The 15741-nt window shown below is 43.3% G+C and overlaps 1 protein-coding gene across 7 annotated transcripts in view; it reads right to left on the bottom strand.

The window, feature by feature from the left end:
- The window catches only part of fubp3 (far upstream element (FUSE) binding protein 3), a 40756-nt gene extending 25629 nt beyond the window's left edge, over positions 1-15127 (bottom strand). For 4 of the 7 annotated variants that reach the window (XM_088615569.1, XM_088615568.1, XM_088615572.1 and 1 more), the window contains exons 1-2: positions 14921-15126; positions 10309-10420 (exon numbers count right to left, since the gene is read on the bottom strand). In XM_088615569.1, the coding sequence (XP_088471695.1) occupies positions 10309-10420; positions 14921-15124 (316 nt within the window). In that variant the 5' untranslated portion in view covers positions 15125-15126. Of the gene's footprint in view, positions 1-10308; positions 10421-14920 lie in introns of all 7 variants that reach the window. The other 3 variants (XM_088615567.1, XM_088615571.1, XM_088615573.1) reach the window with 1 other exon arrangement.
- Between the last annotated feature and the right edge of the window lie 614 nt (positions 15128-15741).

Here is a 15741-nt window from a genome sequence, read left to right as displayed (position 1 = left end):
AAAAAAAGGAGCATTTTCATGTGTACGGGACTGATCAAACCCTAAGCCGATTGACAGATGCAATTGTGCTGCATGATGGAGATGCACCGTTTTAAAGAGCTGCAGGACGGAATGTGGGAAGCTGGAGCAGATGAAGACAGGTTTCAGTCTCGGGCCGTCAACTTCTGGCTTACTGTCAGCAGCGCAGCCTTTATACTAAAATATTTATCTGAAGAGCGCTCAGGGGGATTACACAGATATTTTTACAAGTTATTTTCCAAACTTACAGACAATAAGGCTTCTGGGGCACCCCAATGCAGTTGGCCTCCACGCAGTGATCCCAAATTCACTTTTTCCCACAGAAATACAGTAGAAGCCATATAAGATTCTTTAAACGACGGTGCCCGCTGAGCAGAAAATTCTTGATTTTTTTTTGTAATCGGACCAAATGGGAACTAGGGTGTCACTTCATTTCTTCTGAAGGCAGGCGCACCTCAAAGTCACTGCTCAAGTATGAACAGGGCAAAAAAAAAAACAACAACTCATCTATAGATGTTGTAACAGCATTTGCATTCCTGCAGTGACTGACTTCCAATGAAATCTTTAATTCCCAAACAAAGAATGCATCCATTACTAGTCAGTAGTTTGAATACTAAAGGTCACATAGATTGAAAACAATGCATTTCTACATACTGAAACACTTTCACACAGCACCGTAGAGAAGGAAAGCATTTGGAAATATCAGCATAGGTGGTTTCTCAGTCTGCAAAGGCTCTGAGAATTCAATTAATAAAATGCATAATTGTTTTAGGCTAAATGGACCATTTTAAACATGTCCTTTTCTATGAAAAAGATCTACACCAGTGAGCAGTATTTTGCAGGCAATGAATTCAGAGCGTTTCATCATTAAAGAAATCGTTTTGCCTAGACAAGGTTGTTGTTCTGTATATCACAGATACGCATGTTATTGTCTTCGGAGTAGCCTGGGTAGTACAAAGCTCTAAAAAGCTGGACTTCCCACATCAAAAAAAAAAAGCCGTGGCCTGCCCAACACTCAAATGACAACTCGGTACTTCTAGGATTTTTTTCTAATTTCATACACAATTTAAGTCGAGTACACCCGTTGATTGGTAAGCAAAACTAGCTACAACGTTGATTTAAACGTCTATTGCATAATGCGGCCGTACGGTATTAAAAATTAAGGCTCAAGTGTTGAACATCCTGAGACTTGCGATGTGCTACAGCAACCCAGGACACAGCTGCCTTAAGAAACCCTACAGCCTCTCTGCTGTGAGCCCCATCACCCTCTTACTTCACTGCACAGGCTGCCGATATGAGGGGCACTAGTGTTGCAGATTTAAAACGGTCACTTCCGATCTTCCAGCTTTGGTATAAATCTTAAGATGCCCGTTTACAGACTCGAGAGTTTCAAAACTCTCGATTCTTCCGAAGCAGGGCAAAGAGCTTTTGAGGAACCTGAGGGCTGCCTTCCACTTGCACTGATTCCAGATTATTTTACCGGCGTCTTGCAGAACAACTCGTTTTTGATGCAATCTTCAGTACTTGATACTAAAGGTTTCACATCGTGATAACCAGTACCTAATCCTTGCTTCAGATGAAGAAAAGGACAGACATTTGCCACAGTCCCACCTTTTAAGAGACTGGTGGGCATTCAACGAGAATTCTTGACTGATGGTCAAAAACTAGACTGCACTGTCACTGATCACCTATTTTCACTATCTGCACTGTACTGAGCCGACTGACTTTAACTATCATTGGACAGCTAATTCCCACAATTTATTGGTGTACATGAATTTCTCTAGCGCATCTTATGAAAAAGATTAACAAATGAACTTCAGATCTAGATGTGTCTCCCAATACATTAATAATTATACGAATAATCCCAGGGGAGTTGCAAGCATTCATCCCTGTATGTAGATAATGAAGATTTAGGCACATTTTTTCTAAGCTTCTCCTTTTTTTTAATTGAAGGGAGTTTAGTTAGCCCTATAGTCAGTCTGGGGATAAGACAAGATCTGAAAGTGTACTGCAATGTCAAAAGACAAATGTATTTCAAAGTGTAAACTATTCATAAACCTGTCTGATGGAAATAAAAACCAGTTTTAATTCTGCTAACTCAATCACATATGCATTTCCACATCAGAAAAAGAGGTGTGGTAATGGTACCACTCATTTTATATCACACTTTTGTTACAGCTGGGTGCAAGTTCACAGATCCTACAACTCCTGGGAATATCTCGGGGGTATCCATGGCAACCCAGACTCCCTGTGTATGCAAGATGGACACTCAGACATTTAAAACAGCAGAACAAACCGGAGAAAATATTACTCATCCATGAAAACTGACTGCCATATGAACCAATATCAGAGAACCGGAGAACAGTAAATTTCTTCCAACAATAACATTTATTTTTATCATGATGGGTCTTTGTTCTGCGCCTCTGATGTTTCTGCTGCGTTGAGTTAATGCGAACAGTTATGTTCTGCGAACAGAACAAAACTCAACTGTCCAGATTCATGCGCTGGAGATGCAGAGATCCTGCAGTTTTTATTTTTAAGTCGCCCATTTTCTTTTAAAACCAGCAGTGATAAACTGCACGGCTCAAGAACACAGCCAACACTACGATGGGCCTGAATAAAAAACAATTGCAATATTTGTGTGTGAAAGCGGACAGGTTGCAGTGCTCTCAGATCTCCAGTGTTAATTTAGGTGCTGGGGAGATGCTTGCTGTTTCCATCTGCTGCCTTTCGGGAAAACACTTGGCTTTAAGAAGTTCAAAGTTCATCGGTGCAACGAACTAGCTTCCATTGTACAAGACGAGCTCATTCGCTTCAAACATGTCCTTGAGCCTAAATCAGAGCTCCCAGTGTGATCATCAGGCCATTAAAGGACATGCAGGGCAAACTCCTTCAGGCAGTCCTCCAACAGATCCTTGGGGCTCTTCCTACCCTCTGGGTCACCAAAATGTCCATGGGACCAACTTAGGAAAGTTTTAGGGCTAGAAATGAGCTCAGCAGGCTTGTTTAGCATGTTCTCAAACAAACATGAGGTTGCAAAAACACAAGGCAACTGATCTCTACCTCTAGCCCAGGCAGTAGAGCAGCTGAGGGCCGAGTTTGAGAAGCCACCTTTAAAAGGCGCTATATAAAATAAAGTTTATTTCTATTATTAAACTTCAGAAAGCAGGATTTTCAAACATCAGGGCAGTGAACGTTTGCCACAGGGCTATGGTGCAGCAGTCTTGGTTTTTGGTTCTCTTATGGCTGTAAGTTAGTAGGTTTAAACAACTGTCAAGAACCCCACTGCCCACCCAAAAAACATTCCCATCATTATTACTCCAACGTTTCCCAGAGTGAATCTTGAAAGCTTAAGATCTTCAGGATTGTGTTCCACACCTATGAACATTTCAATGATGTACCGTATTACTTCCACTAAATTAAATAGACTGTTCTTAAATAAGTTTTGGGCCAGCAGCTCCTCAACACGGTCTTCGGCAAAACTGTCATCTTCTACCAATCGAGAACTCAAAGCAAGAGGGCTGAACCTGATGGTCCCTACAACCCCAAGGTCATGTAAGCTGTTAAAAACGGTTTTTGAATTCATGCCTCATAAAATCTAGGTTTTCAGCACATCTGCTTTTACCTAGGACGTCAAAATGATTACATTATACAGTGCTTCCAAGAGCAGGATTATTTCATATTAACAAAGTCACCGGTAAAAGAATGAGCAATTTCTACTGCGATAAAGGTTATCAGTAACATGCAAGATTTTCTTTTTAAACTCCTGCTGACAGGGCAATGCAATGTAAAAAAAGTTTCAAAGTAACTTAAAGTTGTGATTTTCAGAAGTCAACTATAAAATGGTGCTTTGAAGTATATACGGACGCAATCCTGAAAATACCTTGACGGTCAGCATTTTGATTAGCAATGTTTGCTGCCTAGTTGCCAAAACTGCTTTTCCTGGGGGCAGAAAGCTAGTCCATCTCAGGGCCACACAAAGAGGCACGGGACCCGGAGTGGCCCATCAGGACCAGCCTGGAACGTCTCTGGGAGGAATCCCGAGTACTGGCAAAGAAAAAGCCATGCAAAAGGAGAGTACATGCAAACTCCCCACAGACACCTGAATCAAACCCAGGACGCCGAGGGGGCTGGGCAGAGCTGCAAACTACCACACCCCTACATCACCACCCGAAAACACCAATGTAAGACATCAAGAGAGGCAACCTCTCATGTCTGGTTTATGATCTTCCTTTAAATCAAGATCAAAACATCTAAAATATTCTTTTACACCTTGTCGACTGCCGTTTCTTATTCCTGCTGATATCGCCGCAGTGTAATCGCGTAGGAATGAACAGCAGCTCCTGACTTCCCAGGTCCCCCCCCAAAAAAGAGATTAAACTTATTTTGAACACAGGCTTGCAGCAAATACCGTCCGTGTTTGGAAAACTAGATACCCCCGGCCACACCTCTCCAAAACACGACTCGGCCTTGCCACTGCAGGTCCGCCGACGCCACGGATGTGCCCCGGCGCCCACAACGATGAGGCTCCCCATGAGCTCGCGTGGCGAGGGGATGAAATGGGAATGATCGCCGGAACCGCCCGCATGTCTGGCGGCATCGACAACGAGGAGCACAATGTGAAAGCCCAGAAAATTAAGAAATCAAAGCTTCGGGATACCTGTAAAATATCACGTGAAGCGCAAAAAAAAAAACAACCACCAAACAGCATCTGTAAAGCGACACGAACCACAACATTAAAATGTACCACCTACACAACACTGAACCATGTCTTGATTTCGAACATTATCAGGCATTTAAGAGTTTCCCGAAACTATGCGAGTTAAACATCAGGCATCCAAAGGAATGCATCCTGCTCTTAAAATGCATCCCATTAGCAAATAACCTTTCTTTCCATCTACAGACCAGCTAACAGGCAACATGCATGTCACTTTTTGGAAGCGCTGAACTGGGAGGAGGACAGGGCGAGGTGAGCTGGCAGGGAACGGGGAGAGGAAAGGGACAGCACTACTTACGATCGTTGGGAGGTGCTAATTTTTTACAATCCGGCTGGTCTGTCAGGTGGAAAAGGAGGGAGGGGGAGGAGAGAGAGAGAAAAACTCGTACTTTAGAATTGACAGTAGTATTTTGTGGCAAGCATGCACTTTTAAAAGATGCATTCTGCTCATCTCTGGTACTGCAATCAGACAAGAGAGCTTCAGTGCGAAAAACACACAGTCTGAAATTCTCACATTTACATCAGCAAAATATCTGCTCAACACTGAAGTACTGAAACCGTGCTTGGTTTTAGATTGTGGTGAACAGATTTAAACAATGAAGTAAAAATACTCCAATGAGGCAGCAAAATGTACATTTATATACTTGTATATTACACTTTTAAGACCTGGAAAGGAAACCTCGCCAGCCTAAAGGTTCCATTTTGCTCTCATTAATATAGCTACCAAAAAGCAATGAGGGATCTAAAGCAAGTGCCGTTGCATTTCACTGGCTTAAAGCACTTTAAAATAAACCAGCGGGAACTAAAATAATTGTTTTCACAACACAAAACTGAAAACATCTCCATCTGCTTCCCAGAGAAACTGGGGAAAAAAAATTAAATGAAAGGAATACGAGTAATGCGCAAAACCCCTAATGCCGATGAAACCATCTGAAAACACTTCCTCGCCTACCTTTAGAATGCAGTAAGACTTGTGTCAGTTCATCTGAGTCATGGTGAATTTTAATACACGTTGAGCTGCCAGTAGGCTGGCACAGTGTCAGGAATTCCAGGCTGGAGCAAACTTTACCTACACAGAACGGCAGTAACAAGACAGACCGATCACAGGCCCAGCAGCACAGAGCTCGGGGCTGTGTTCCTGAAAACCCATGTAGTAACACACCTTATCCACGCAGCAGACAGCTGCTCTCCACATGCCTTTTTATAAGCAAAAAAAAACAAGGAGAGAGAGATACTACAGATTTACGGAACTCATACATTCTAAAGTGAAGGAAAATTCAACGTTAAAATACAACTTATAAAGTTAGCTGCTGAACACTCCTAGCTTAACACTGAAGTGGGTATGGCACCAATGGCTCACTGGAGGTGAGTGCTATGTCTCCACATTGCTGGGATTGAAGAATTCTTCTTTTTCTCCTTCCCAATATTGAAGTCTTTCATTCCCAGCTACAAGCATCAAGCCTGGCGTCTACTGAACTAGAGATTGAAATTAACAGGGGTGCTCCCGTTTAATTCCCCGAGTGCCAAAGTCATTTCGAAATAGCATGTGATAATTAGGAATATTTCAAAACCTTTTCGGATGATTTTATGAACCCGAAGCCCGATGAGAATGATGCGCATCTAGATATCCCTTATTACACATCAGCCTTTCCCAGGGCATCAAGAGTTAATTCCATCACATTGGCTTTGTGCAGTAAACCCTAAAATGTGTATATTGTTTAAAAACAGATATACCACTTAGACCCTGTTCTAAACTGCAAGGAACATTCAGACCCTATGCACACCGAGTCAAGGAATCAGGCTACTTCTCAAAAGGAAGTCATGTCTATTTCTGCACATATACCTCCGACTGATAACCAGAATGAGATTTCAACATATACATAAGCAACTTGGAGCTGGATCTCATTATTTGGATGTCTTCCATTGAAACCGATACACTGCCCTTTATTAGATTATACAAAAGATCTGAAAGCTTGCGAGTGACAGCTTTATTAAGAATTGTTTAGCTCTTGTTCAGTGTCTTTTGTACTGCATGCTGATCACAGGTGTGCGGGGATTAACAGGTAGCCTGGCTTTTAGAGGAACTTCTTCAGCAGCAGATTGTGACCATCGTGTACATCTGCATTGAGATGTGCTCCTGCCTTTTCATTCTGTTCGCTTCTCAGCACGTGAAACGACCTCGTGTTAAAAACGCTGGCGTGATAACGCTCTAATCTCAAAAAGACTTATAAATGTGATGAAGTGTCAGTTGTCAACTATAACCAAAGCTTTGTACAATTACCAGTGCAACTGCTGTTCCAGGTGCAATTACACCAAACAGGGAGCTACTGTTTTCACTCTTGTGTTTCAAAATAATCAATGATCACATGCTTGAAGAATAAAACCACTTGTATTTTATTTGTTTCAACAATAGGGGCTGCAAAATTATTTTCGTTTGACAGTTGAGTTCAGGATCAGCGACAGGATAGGGGGTCCATTTCTCAGAGCCAGGTATGTCATTCCGGCCACCAAACCCAAGTCAAGCCAGAAACTAGGTAGGAGCCATTTTCTCATCCAAAGCCACCTGAAGCCAATACTTGGGCTCCCTTCAGGAGATGAAGGGCAGATCTCTAAAACTCATCAGTGCCAACTGTGTTCGGTAATAGAGACCTCAAAACCTCAACAGCATGGAATTTTTTAGATGCCCATTCCTGAATTTAGTCGGTTGACTCCCGAAATGATCTTCGACTGATCGCCTTGACGTCACGAACGGTGGTTTTCAGACCTTAACAGGAAATGGTCAAATCAAGAAGGGCCCAGCAGAGGCTGGCATTCCCAGTATAGGTGTCTTACGTCTGTTCCAGTCCAGGATGCGTGCGCCAGGTCTGGACTGATGGGAGGAATCGAACCCCTGTTCAGCACTGAGCTCCATCTACAAGGAACTAGACCAGAGGTGGGCCACCTACGGCAGGTATGCCATTATTGACATGCAAAAGGATTTTATGTGCAATAAAAGTCCAATAAGACACAAATCAGTTTAAAAAATATGCATGACTATCTTGTAATTCTTTACCAGACGTAATGAAAGGCCTTTGGTATTGGGGAAAAAGACCCCAATTCATTTGATTTATTTACTGTTATTTTTACCAGGGATAAATACTTCTTTCTCACCAGTGTGAAGTCAACCATTCTGGACAAAATGGCGGCTGATAAGAAAGCAAATTTATAGGACCGCTCATCCCTGCCCTGCTGGAGAGATGAATACGGATTTGTACAATATCAAGACCGTGCTGTTTGTGCTCTGGAAGGCGTGAATAGAAATGATGTACCTCAATTAGCAATTCTTGTGAGATACTGCGACTCAGACGGCATTCAAGAAGAATGCCGTCTGAGTCGCAGTAAACCAACGTATTGCTGCCTAAAACCAACGTATGACAACTCGAGGGGAAGGTATAGCTAAGACATTTATTACTGAGAAGGAACTGACATCAAGAAAACACTCTGCGACGACTGACAGCGCCCCTGTAATGGTCAGGAAACAGAAGGGGTTTCTAAAGATCATCGCCAATCACACTGATCCTCCACGGCAAATTTTCAATGCATTATTCATCAGGAAAAATGTACCAAGATCTCAAATTATGAGCTTAATAACGTGACGAACACAGTGGTGAAAATATTGAACTTTCTTCTTTATCTGCCTCGACACTCTGGAAGTTTCAACCTCTGCTAAGAGCTGAAGATTGGAGAACGCGGCCAGGATCACACTAAATGGTAAGACGTGCATATTAATTTGAGATCTTTTAATGTTAATTTCTCCTCAAAACATAAGTGGGGCATTATCCACACGAATAAAAACATGGCACTCAAAACAGCAAAAAGAGCACGAGCTGACTCGAGGCACACTCCTTCTGAAAGGCTGCCGACCCCTGATCTAGACTTTGCTTGTCTGGTTAAAGGCCATTAAACATGGATTTACTGGGACCCAATAACACAGGTCCTAGTTTCCAATATCAGCCATCGATCAATATCATGGCAACCAGTGAACAGAAACCTGACCACATGCTGCCGATATCCGCACGCGAGTAACGCTGCAGAGGAACAGTAGACCACACTGCTGGAAACCAAGTGAAGCAAGAGGGCTAGTAGGAGAAGTAAAGGCCAAATAAAGTTGTTGATGCACACAGGTCTTGGACTGCTCACGCTGCTATCCCTGAGCGCTAATGAATCATCCATTCTGAAATCCAGACACTCCCCCAAAACGGAATGAGGTTTTTTTTTTAGATGAAAGGAACTTGTTTTTTTTTTTTGCACTGACAGGTTGCAAGAGAACTTGGCTAGTTAACTGCACAAAATGGGCACTACACCGAAACAGAAACAAACCTGCTCTGAGCTTCAGAGCTCCCTTCCCATCTCTCCAGGACAATAACACAGCTCAGCCCCACCCTGCCACTCGAAAAAATCGGCATCACTCGGTGCCCAGGCAACGCAAGCAGGCTTGTACCTCTGACTACTGGGAGTTCAGCTTCACAGATGAGAAATACTCAATACAAAGGTGACTGCTGTACTTACAAATTACAGGTATCAAGAAAAACACCTCCTTCACTATTCGCAGAAGCCTATCAATTATTTGCAAAAAGGCTGTCCCGTCTTTTACCCCAGAAATCCGATTTTGACGATCCCTGCTGAACAGCAGGCAACTGCCCTGATGGTCACCTGTGGACACAGTATGTGGAAACAGCAAAGGAAACATCCCATAATGACTGGATGTCTTTTTCAATACATATACTGGGATTACACTTTCACAAGCAGTTCAAATGGAACTGGGCTTTGGCACAAGATTTCTGCCACATTTTAGCATTTGTGAGCATTTTAGTAGCAGGCTGATTCGGGATTTCAGAAGGGCTGGGGGCAGGTTTCCTGACACGCTTTTATTTCCAGACTAAATCAACCTCGTTTCTTCCGCCTTGACGCCGGGATGAAAATCAAAACGGAGGGCTCTTGCGCGTTGAAGGACGGTAATATGGCTTCCCCCAGCCTGCGCCAAACCGAAGCTCATGCAGGTCTTGACAAGGCAAATATCACCTGACATCATCAAGTGGGTGATCATATATTGGTCTCCAACCTCAACACAATAAATCTCACCTCCACAAGGCAAGAGTTACTCAAGACCCGAGACATTCCGCCTATTTCTTCACCTGAAGACGCTGTGCCCATGTCGGCATATGTCAGAATTAGATACAACCACGCCGCTGATCTGTGACCTTTGCATACTGTCCCTGGAACGTCCCTGTGGCCTGCGGCCAATATCTGTCAGCCTAGACTGCACCAAGCATTGCAGCTGACACTGGACACACCAGGTACTGACCACTCCAGCAAGGACCCCACTCCTGAACGGTGTCCCACACGTCTCCCGAGCCTTCATGTCCCAAACGTGTTTGCAAGCGCTAAGAGGGTGCTTTTGTGAAGTGTTTTAGTAAGTGTGCAGCGCTATTTGGAAGAAACGGCGATTCTTAGCCTGTTCTCAGGCCAGCTTGGGGGTCACAGTGAAAAAACAGCCAGTCCCTCGAGGACTGGGATACTGAAAGCAGACTTACCTCCCTCCTCCAGAGAACGCTTCTGTCCTCCATAGCCATAAATTGAGGGGTCTACAACAGGCGAGGAGCTGTTCAGGTGGGGCATTGGCTCTCCGCCCATTTTAGCAGCAATCTGCACACAGAAAAGAAAAACATCATGTTTCTTCAGGACGGCACACACTTGGAATAAAGCTTCAAATAAACTTGTCCTGCGATAATCCAATTTCTAAATTCAAAGTAACGAGAAACTGATTTCTAAACTGATCATTTCTTAATGTATTCATGCTGGGGAGAAAAAATAAAGTGTATGAATTCGATGGATTTCCGCAGCACAACAAATTAGGTGTTTTTGCCGCAACTTCAGCTAAATTGATAAAAAACGCATTCAAACTGCAGACAAGTTGCAGAAGGCAAAACTGTGTTCTTGTCACAATGATTATACCGTCTGCCACGAAATTGCTCTGTGCTAGGTTCAATTAGTTTTTCACATTCACAGAGAACTGACATTCAAATGTGATACGCGGGGGACGCCAAATGCATTTTTAAATGGATACAGTCTCTGAAAATTGCTGAAAATTGAGAGTTCTGTTTGGCTCAAAATAGATGTAATTTAACCATATTAAATACAATGCACACAATTAGGGGCTTCCATCGCCTTAAGGCATCATTATCTATATCATCCCTATAATGTATGTGAAGAACTCTCTGGAACACATCTATGATCTCTAAAATGGAGGTTATCAGGATTAAGCTCAGAAAAAATGCAATTTCCGCGTAGCCAAGCCTACCTTCTGAGGGGGGGATATATATATATAAAAAGAACGTCAGAAATGTGTGGGCATTAACGAATCAAAACGCAGAGAAGGATACGTGTTTTTTTGGCCTAAAAGTTCTTGGGTCCTGGGTTCAATTCTGTTTGACTTTCCCAGGCTTGTGTGGGTTTCGTCCATGAACTCCAGTTTCCTGCCCACCTCGGTCTTTAAACACGCCGGCTAGGCTAACTAGATCAACTGTTCTCCAATTGCGTGCCCCATTATGGACTGGCACCCCGTTCAGGACCAGAGCCATCGTAAGCCCTGTGCTTAGCAGGAAAATGCAGCTTTCTGATAATGGATTGTCGAAAGTAACTTTTTGTGGTACATGACAGTATCGAGCATAGGAGCAATTGTGCAGTATAAAAGCCAATTCCAAGTCCTTCAGCTTTCAAACAAGATTCGGTCACGTTTTTCCACTGATTTCTTAGATCAGCTCACAGATGAATAATTGTATTTTAATACAATTATTCCACATGTTTTCTCCCTTTGAGGATTTCAAGAATTATGTAACTCTTAACACAATAACCTAATAACCCTGTAATAACCTAAGAGAGACTACAACAACATGCACCAACTAACAATACTTCTTAGGGGATAATTTCTTGTCACTGTTGGTGACATAGCTCAGACTGCACACTCCATGGCCTATGCACACTGCAATCTCTGGGCTGCAGGACACACCCAAGACTCAAGTCACATGAGCTTCCTACCGTGACAGCAGGATACATGTATCGAGGAGTCATTCAGAGGCCTTCTCAGCTACTACCAATGGAAGAGATCAAGGCCACAAACCACACCTAAGCTCAATTATCAAGAGGCATAAATATTCAAAATGGCTTCTCAAATATTTTTGCTAACTTTAAACATCCAGTCATTAACTTTCACAACAGAACATTTCCATTTGCTGTTACATTGATCCGGTTACATTTTGAAAGTTCTTATGCATAACGGTATCTGCAAAACCTTTAGAGGTATATTTCAACATTGTAGGGTCTGTTTCCACTGTCTGCAGCACTACTGCTTACAGTCTCACTGGCTGTACCGGGACTGAACAAAAAAAAATCAGAAACCATATCATTAAACGTCATCATATAATAAGATGTTTTTTCCCCCCACAAAACAAGAACAACGTAAACATAAATAATAAATGAATTGTAATTTTCAAATTTTAAAAATGCCTCTAAAATAACAAGTTCAAGACCGAAAACAAAGCACTGTTAAACCTTGTTAACTGTTAAAATGAGAAATGTGTCCACTTAAGAGAACAGGGCAAATCTTTAATCTCGGAGACTGCAGGTTCAAACTTCGGCTATGCTGCTCCCCAGATAAGATGCAGGCAGCAGACGGGAGCAACAAGAAACGACCTGGACACCCCCAGAATAAGCTGAGCAATGTAAGTTTGACTTACATTGGGAGGAAAAAAAACTATGCAAAATGTTATTTTTAAAGTAACATTTTTTTCAAAGAAAATCCTACATCCTCTTTTCAAGTTTGGATATGCTTTTATCTAAAAAAATAAATAAAACCGACAACTTTTTTTAGGATCCGGAACCCACCGCAGCCATTATCATCCGTACACTCCTATCTCGACTGGCAATGTTGCAGTGCAAGGTTGCCTTCAGGAATATTACTCGAGTCCCAAAGCACTCTATATAACTCCTAAAAGCAGGTTCTTATCAATAATACAGATCAAAAGGTATCCCTTTCTAAACTCACGTCTTTCCAACTTCAGAAGGCTGGTATGTGATCCAAAGCTACACATTGCAGCCACTAAAGTGTTAAGTGGGGTTACAACACAACGAAAAGCAGGTATTAAGAGCCACGGGCCATGTTGCAGAAATGCAGCACCAGTCAACTCCGCAAACACAGGGCTAATGGAGCCACGATATAACTCCTGTGATGCCACGATAAGCCTGCTGCTTGTGTACCGGGAAGCTTCAGGGTGCTACGAGTGGACAGACCAGCATAAACGGCTTTAACCACAGGAAACTGAATACAGCAGACACCAATTAAGACATCAGAACGCCTCACAAGCCCTGAGAGAACCAACCTATACTCTATATAAAATCAGACTGCACAGATCCCATCAGAAAATCCAAACCCAGTAATGCTGACAGATTAAATAACAGTCCCTTCAACTAAGAAAACCCTGGTACTTCAGGTCGGCGTGTCATCGCGAAGACTGCTCAATATGCCCCATTTTAAAATCTTGTTTTCAACTCTTAAGCCTTGATAGAGGGTTTCCGAGCTGGAGCAACTGATGAAGGGCTAATGAGGGGGTTTATTTAATAACATCAGCCGCAACGACAACCACCTACCCGCCTGGGGTTCAAGGGTAACTGTCCAGCAGCACAGTAGATCTCAAACCATCCTCAACAGCACATTACCAGTGGAAAAGGCTTAAATTAATTCAATTAAATTTTATGAGGAGTGCTAAACCACCCTGCCTATTACCTAAGCAGAACTACAAACCTCTGGACTGCAGAATGCCATGTATGGGATCTCTCTACAAAGCAGTATTCAGTGGAAACACAAATTCAAGGATCACAGCCAGATAAGATAACTACTGGTGGAGTTTAATCAAGATCCAAAAAAACTATTTGGGAAAGACATCTTCTTCAGTGTGTTTAACATACTTAAAGAAGAGTGTATTAAGAAACGGGCTTGGAGAATAATCGGAAGGGGAAACTCCTTGGGCACAGTCGGGATGATCATTTGTTTTCCGCACGGAGTTAAAATACATTTCTTGGGTGCGTTTAACACAAAGCAAGTTTAACAGCTGCTTCTTTATTCCATGGTTGAGAAAACCGTTTCTTTTGGATCTCGGGAAGGCCTGGGGTCGTGCAGGAGATCCCAGTATACACGGGACCTCACTCGGGGGCCTTGTTAAAGGCGCTCATCTGCTCAAACAGGCTTTGAGAAAACCTAAACTATTAGAGGAGAACAGGGGAGCGTCACTGAAGTTCAGGTATCCAACTCGTTTTAAAGTTTTAAAACTTTCAGCCTTTTCCTGCTGGCTTCCTTAAAGTTACTTTTCGTCCTGAATCGCTTAAATTGACTGAAAAGCCTGACCCCCTTTTTTTTAAACTACACCACGACGTCAAGTCAGCGTGGACTTCAGGCCCCGGCAGGAAAGCAGACAGGCTCTCGTATGTGTCGTTGCGTTTTTTGTTCCTCAACTTTTTTTTTTTTTAAGGAGCTCGGCTTCGCGTTTAAGCCCATTAAAGTCGGCTGATGCCCCTGCGTGTTTGTACAGCAACGCACGCAGCGCCACTCTTGTGGGTCTTGAGCTTGGAAATACGTCACAAGATCAAAAATACCCCTCTGTCCGTCTGTGCTGAGCTGCCCGTGGTGGTGGTGGGGGGGGGGCTAATCGGTTTGGTGTCTCCAGGACCGCTGGAAGCAACTAGGCCAGAGCAAGAAATAGCGCAGCACTCTTCCAGGGCTTAACAACAGGTTGCATTTTTGTTACTCGTGTTAGGAAGCAGAAAAAAAAAGTTGACCCACTTCCCCACGCCGGGAAGTTGTTTTGGAGAAACTAATTTATCACGGCGTTATCATTTACAAGGTTTCCCAGCGTCTACTGGCCTCATGGCTAGTACAATCTGCATGCACAGCCATGCAATCTCACGGTTGGAGTTGTGTATGACTGTTTTCGAGGAGTTGGAGTGAAGGGAGGAGGAGGAGGAGGGGGGGGGTGGGGGTTGTTACGTTGGTTTTAAAAAAGTACACCCCTCCCCCATGGAGAAGGCCTGGCTCAACTCCCATCTGAATTTCTCCCGAGTGTCTCTTCCCCACCCCCGCCGTGTTTGCATTACCTGCCGGGCCCGGTGTAAAGCGTCGGCGAAGCCGTCTGCTTTCAGTCCGGGCTGTGCCACCGAGGCCTGTCCCTGCACCAGCTCCGCCATCATCATCATCCCTGCTTGCAGCTCTCGGCAACAGCCAAAAAAAAAAATTTCCCAGACCAGCGAAGCACAGCAAGAGGCAGCACGCGCCGACCTCCGGAAACGGAAGCCCTTCATGCGCGCACCCTGTGACGTCGGCGCGGCAAACACCGCGAGAGCGGGCGGCCGTGGGCTCACACGTGTGACGTGCAGGTCGAGCTGCTGCACAGCTCGGGGGGCGGAAGCGGTGTTGCAGGCGGTTGGAGGCGGATTTAAGGTTTTTTATTGTACTGTTTAATAGAGAAATCGGAAAAAGACCATTTATTTATAGTCAATTCATTAGTCATTCTGGGTAAATTTCATAACTCAAAGTGGCCTAATAATACTCCCCTTTTTTTGTACTTTTGAGGTGGAGCTGAAACACTTTAAATTCTATGAAAAAGGCTAAAGCAAGGAAAACATTTGATATATGTAAAAAAATCAATTTACATTTAGTGCTTATATACAGTATAATGACCATTGATAAATCACAGTGTTCACTGAAGAAAAGTCCATTAAACCCATAATTTGTTGCAAAAGAACTTACTAAAAGGCTGATTTATTCATGACTGTCACTCATTTTGCATTAGAATCTCAGTATTATACTGTGCAAACACTTTATTGTATGTTTCCAACACACAGGCTGCGTATTGTGCCTTAATTTGTGGAGAAGGCTCCACGGCCGAAACCTTGTGTTTCCTTTCTTCTCTTTTCAG

This window comes from Lepisosteus platostomus, chromosome 21 (genome assembly GCF_059453375.1).
Source record: "Lepisosteus platostomus isolate fLepPlt1 chromosome 21, fLepPlt1.hap1, whole genome shotgun sequence".
Taxonomy (NCBI): Eukaryota; Metazoa; Chordata; class Actinopteri; order Semionotiformes; family Lepisosteidae; genus Lepisosteus; species Lepisosteus platostomus.
This window is presented reverse-complemented; position numbering and strand designations above follow the sequence as displayed.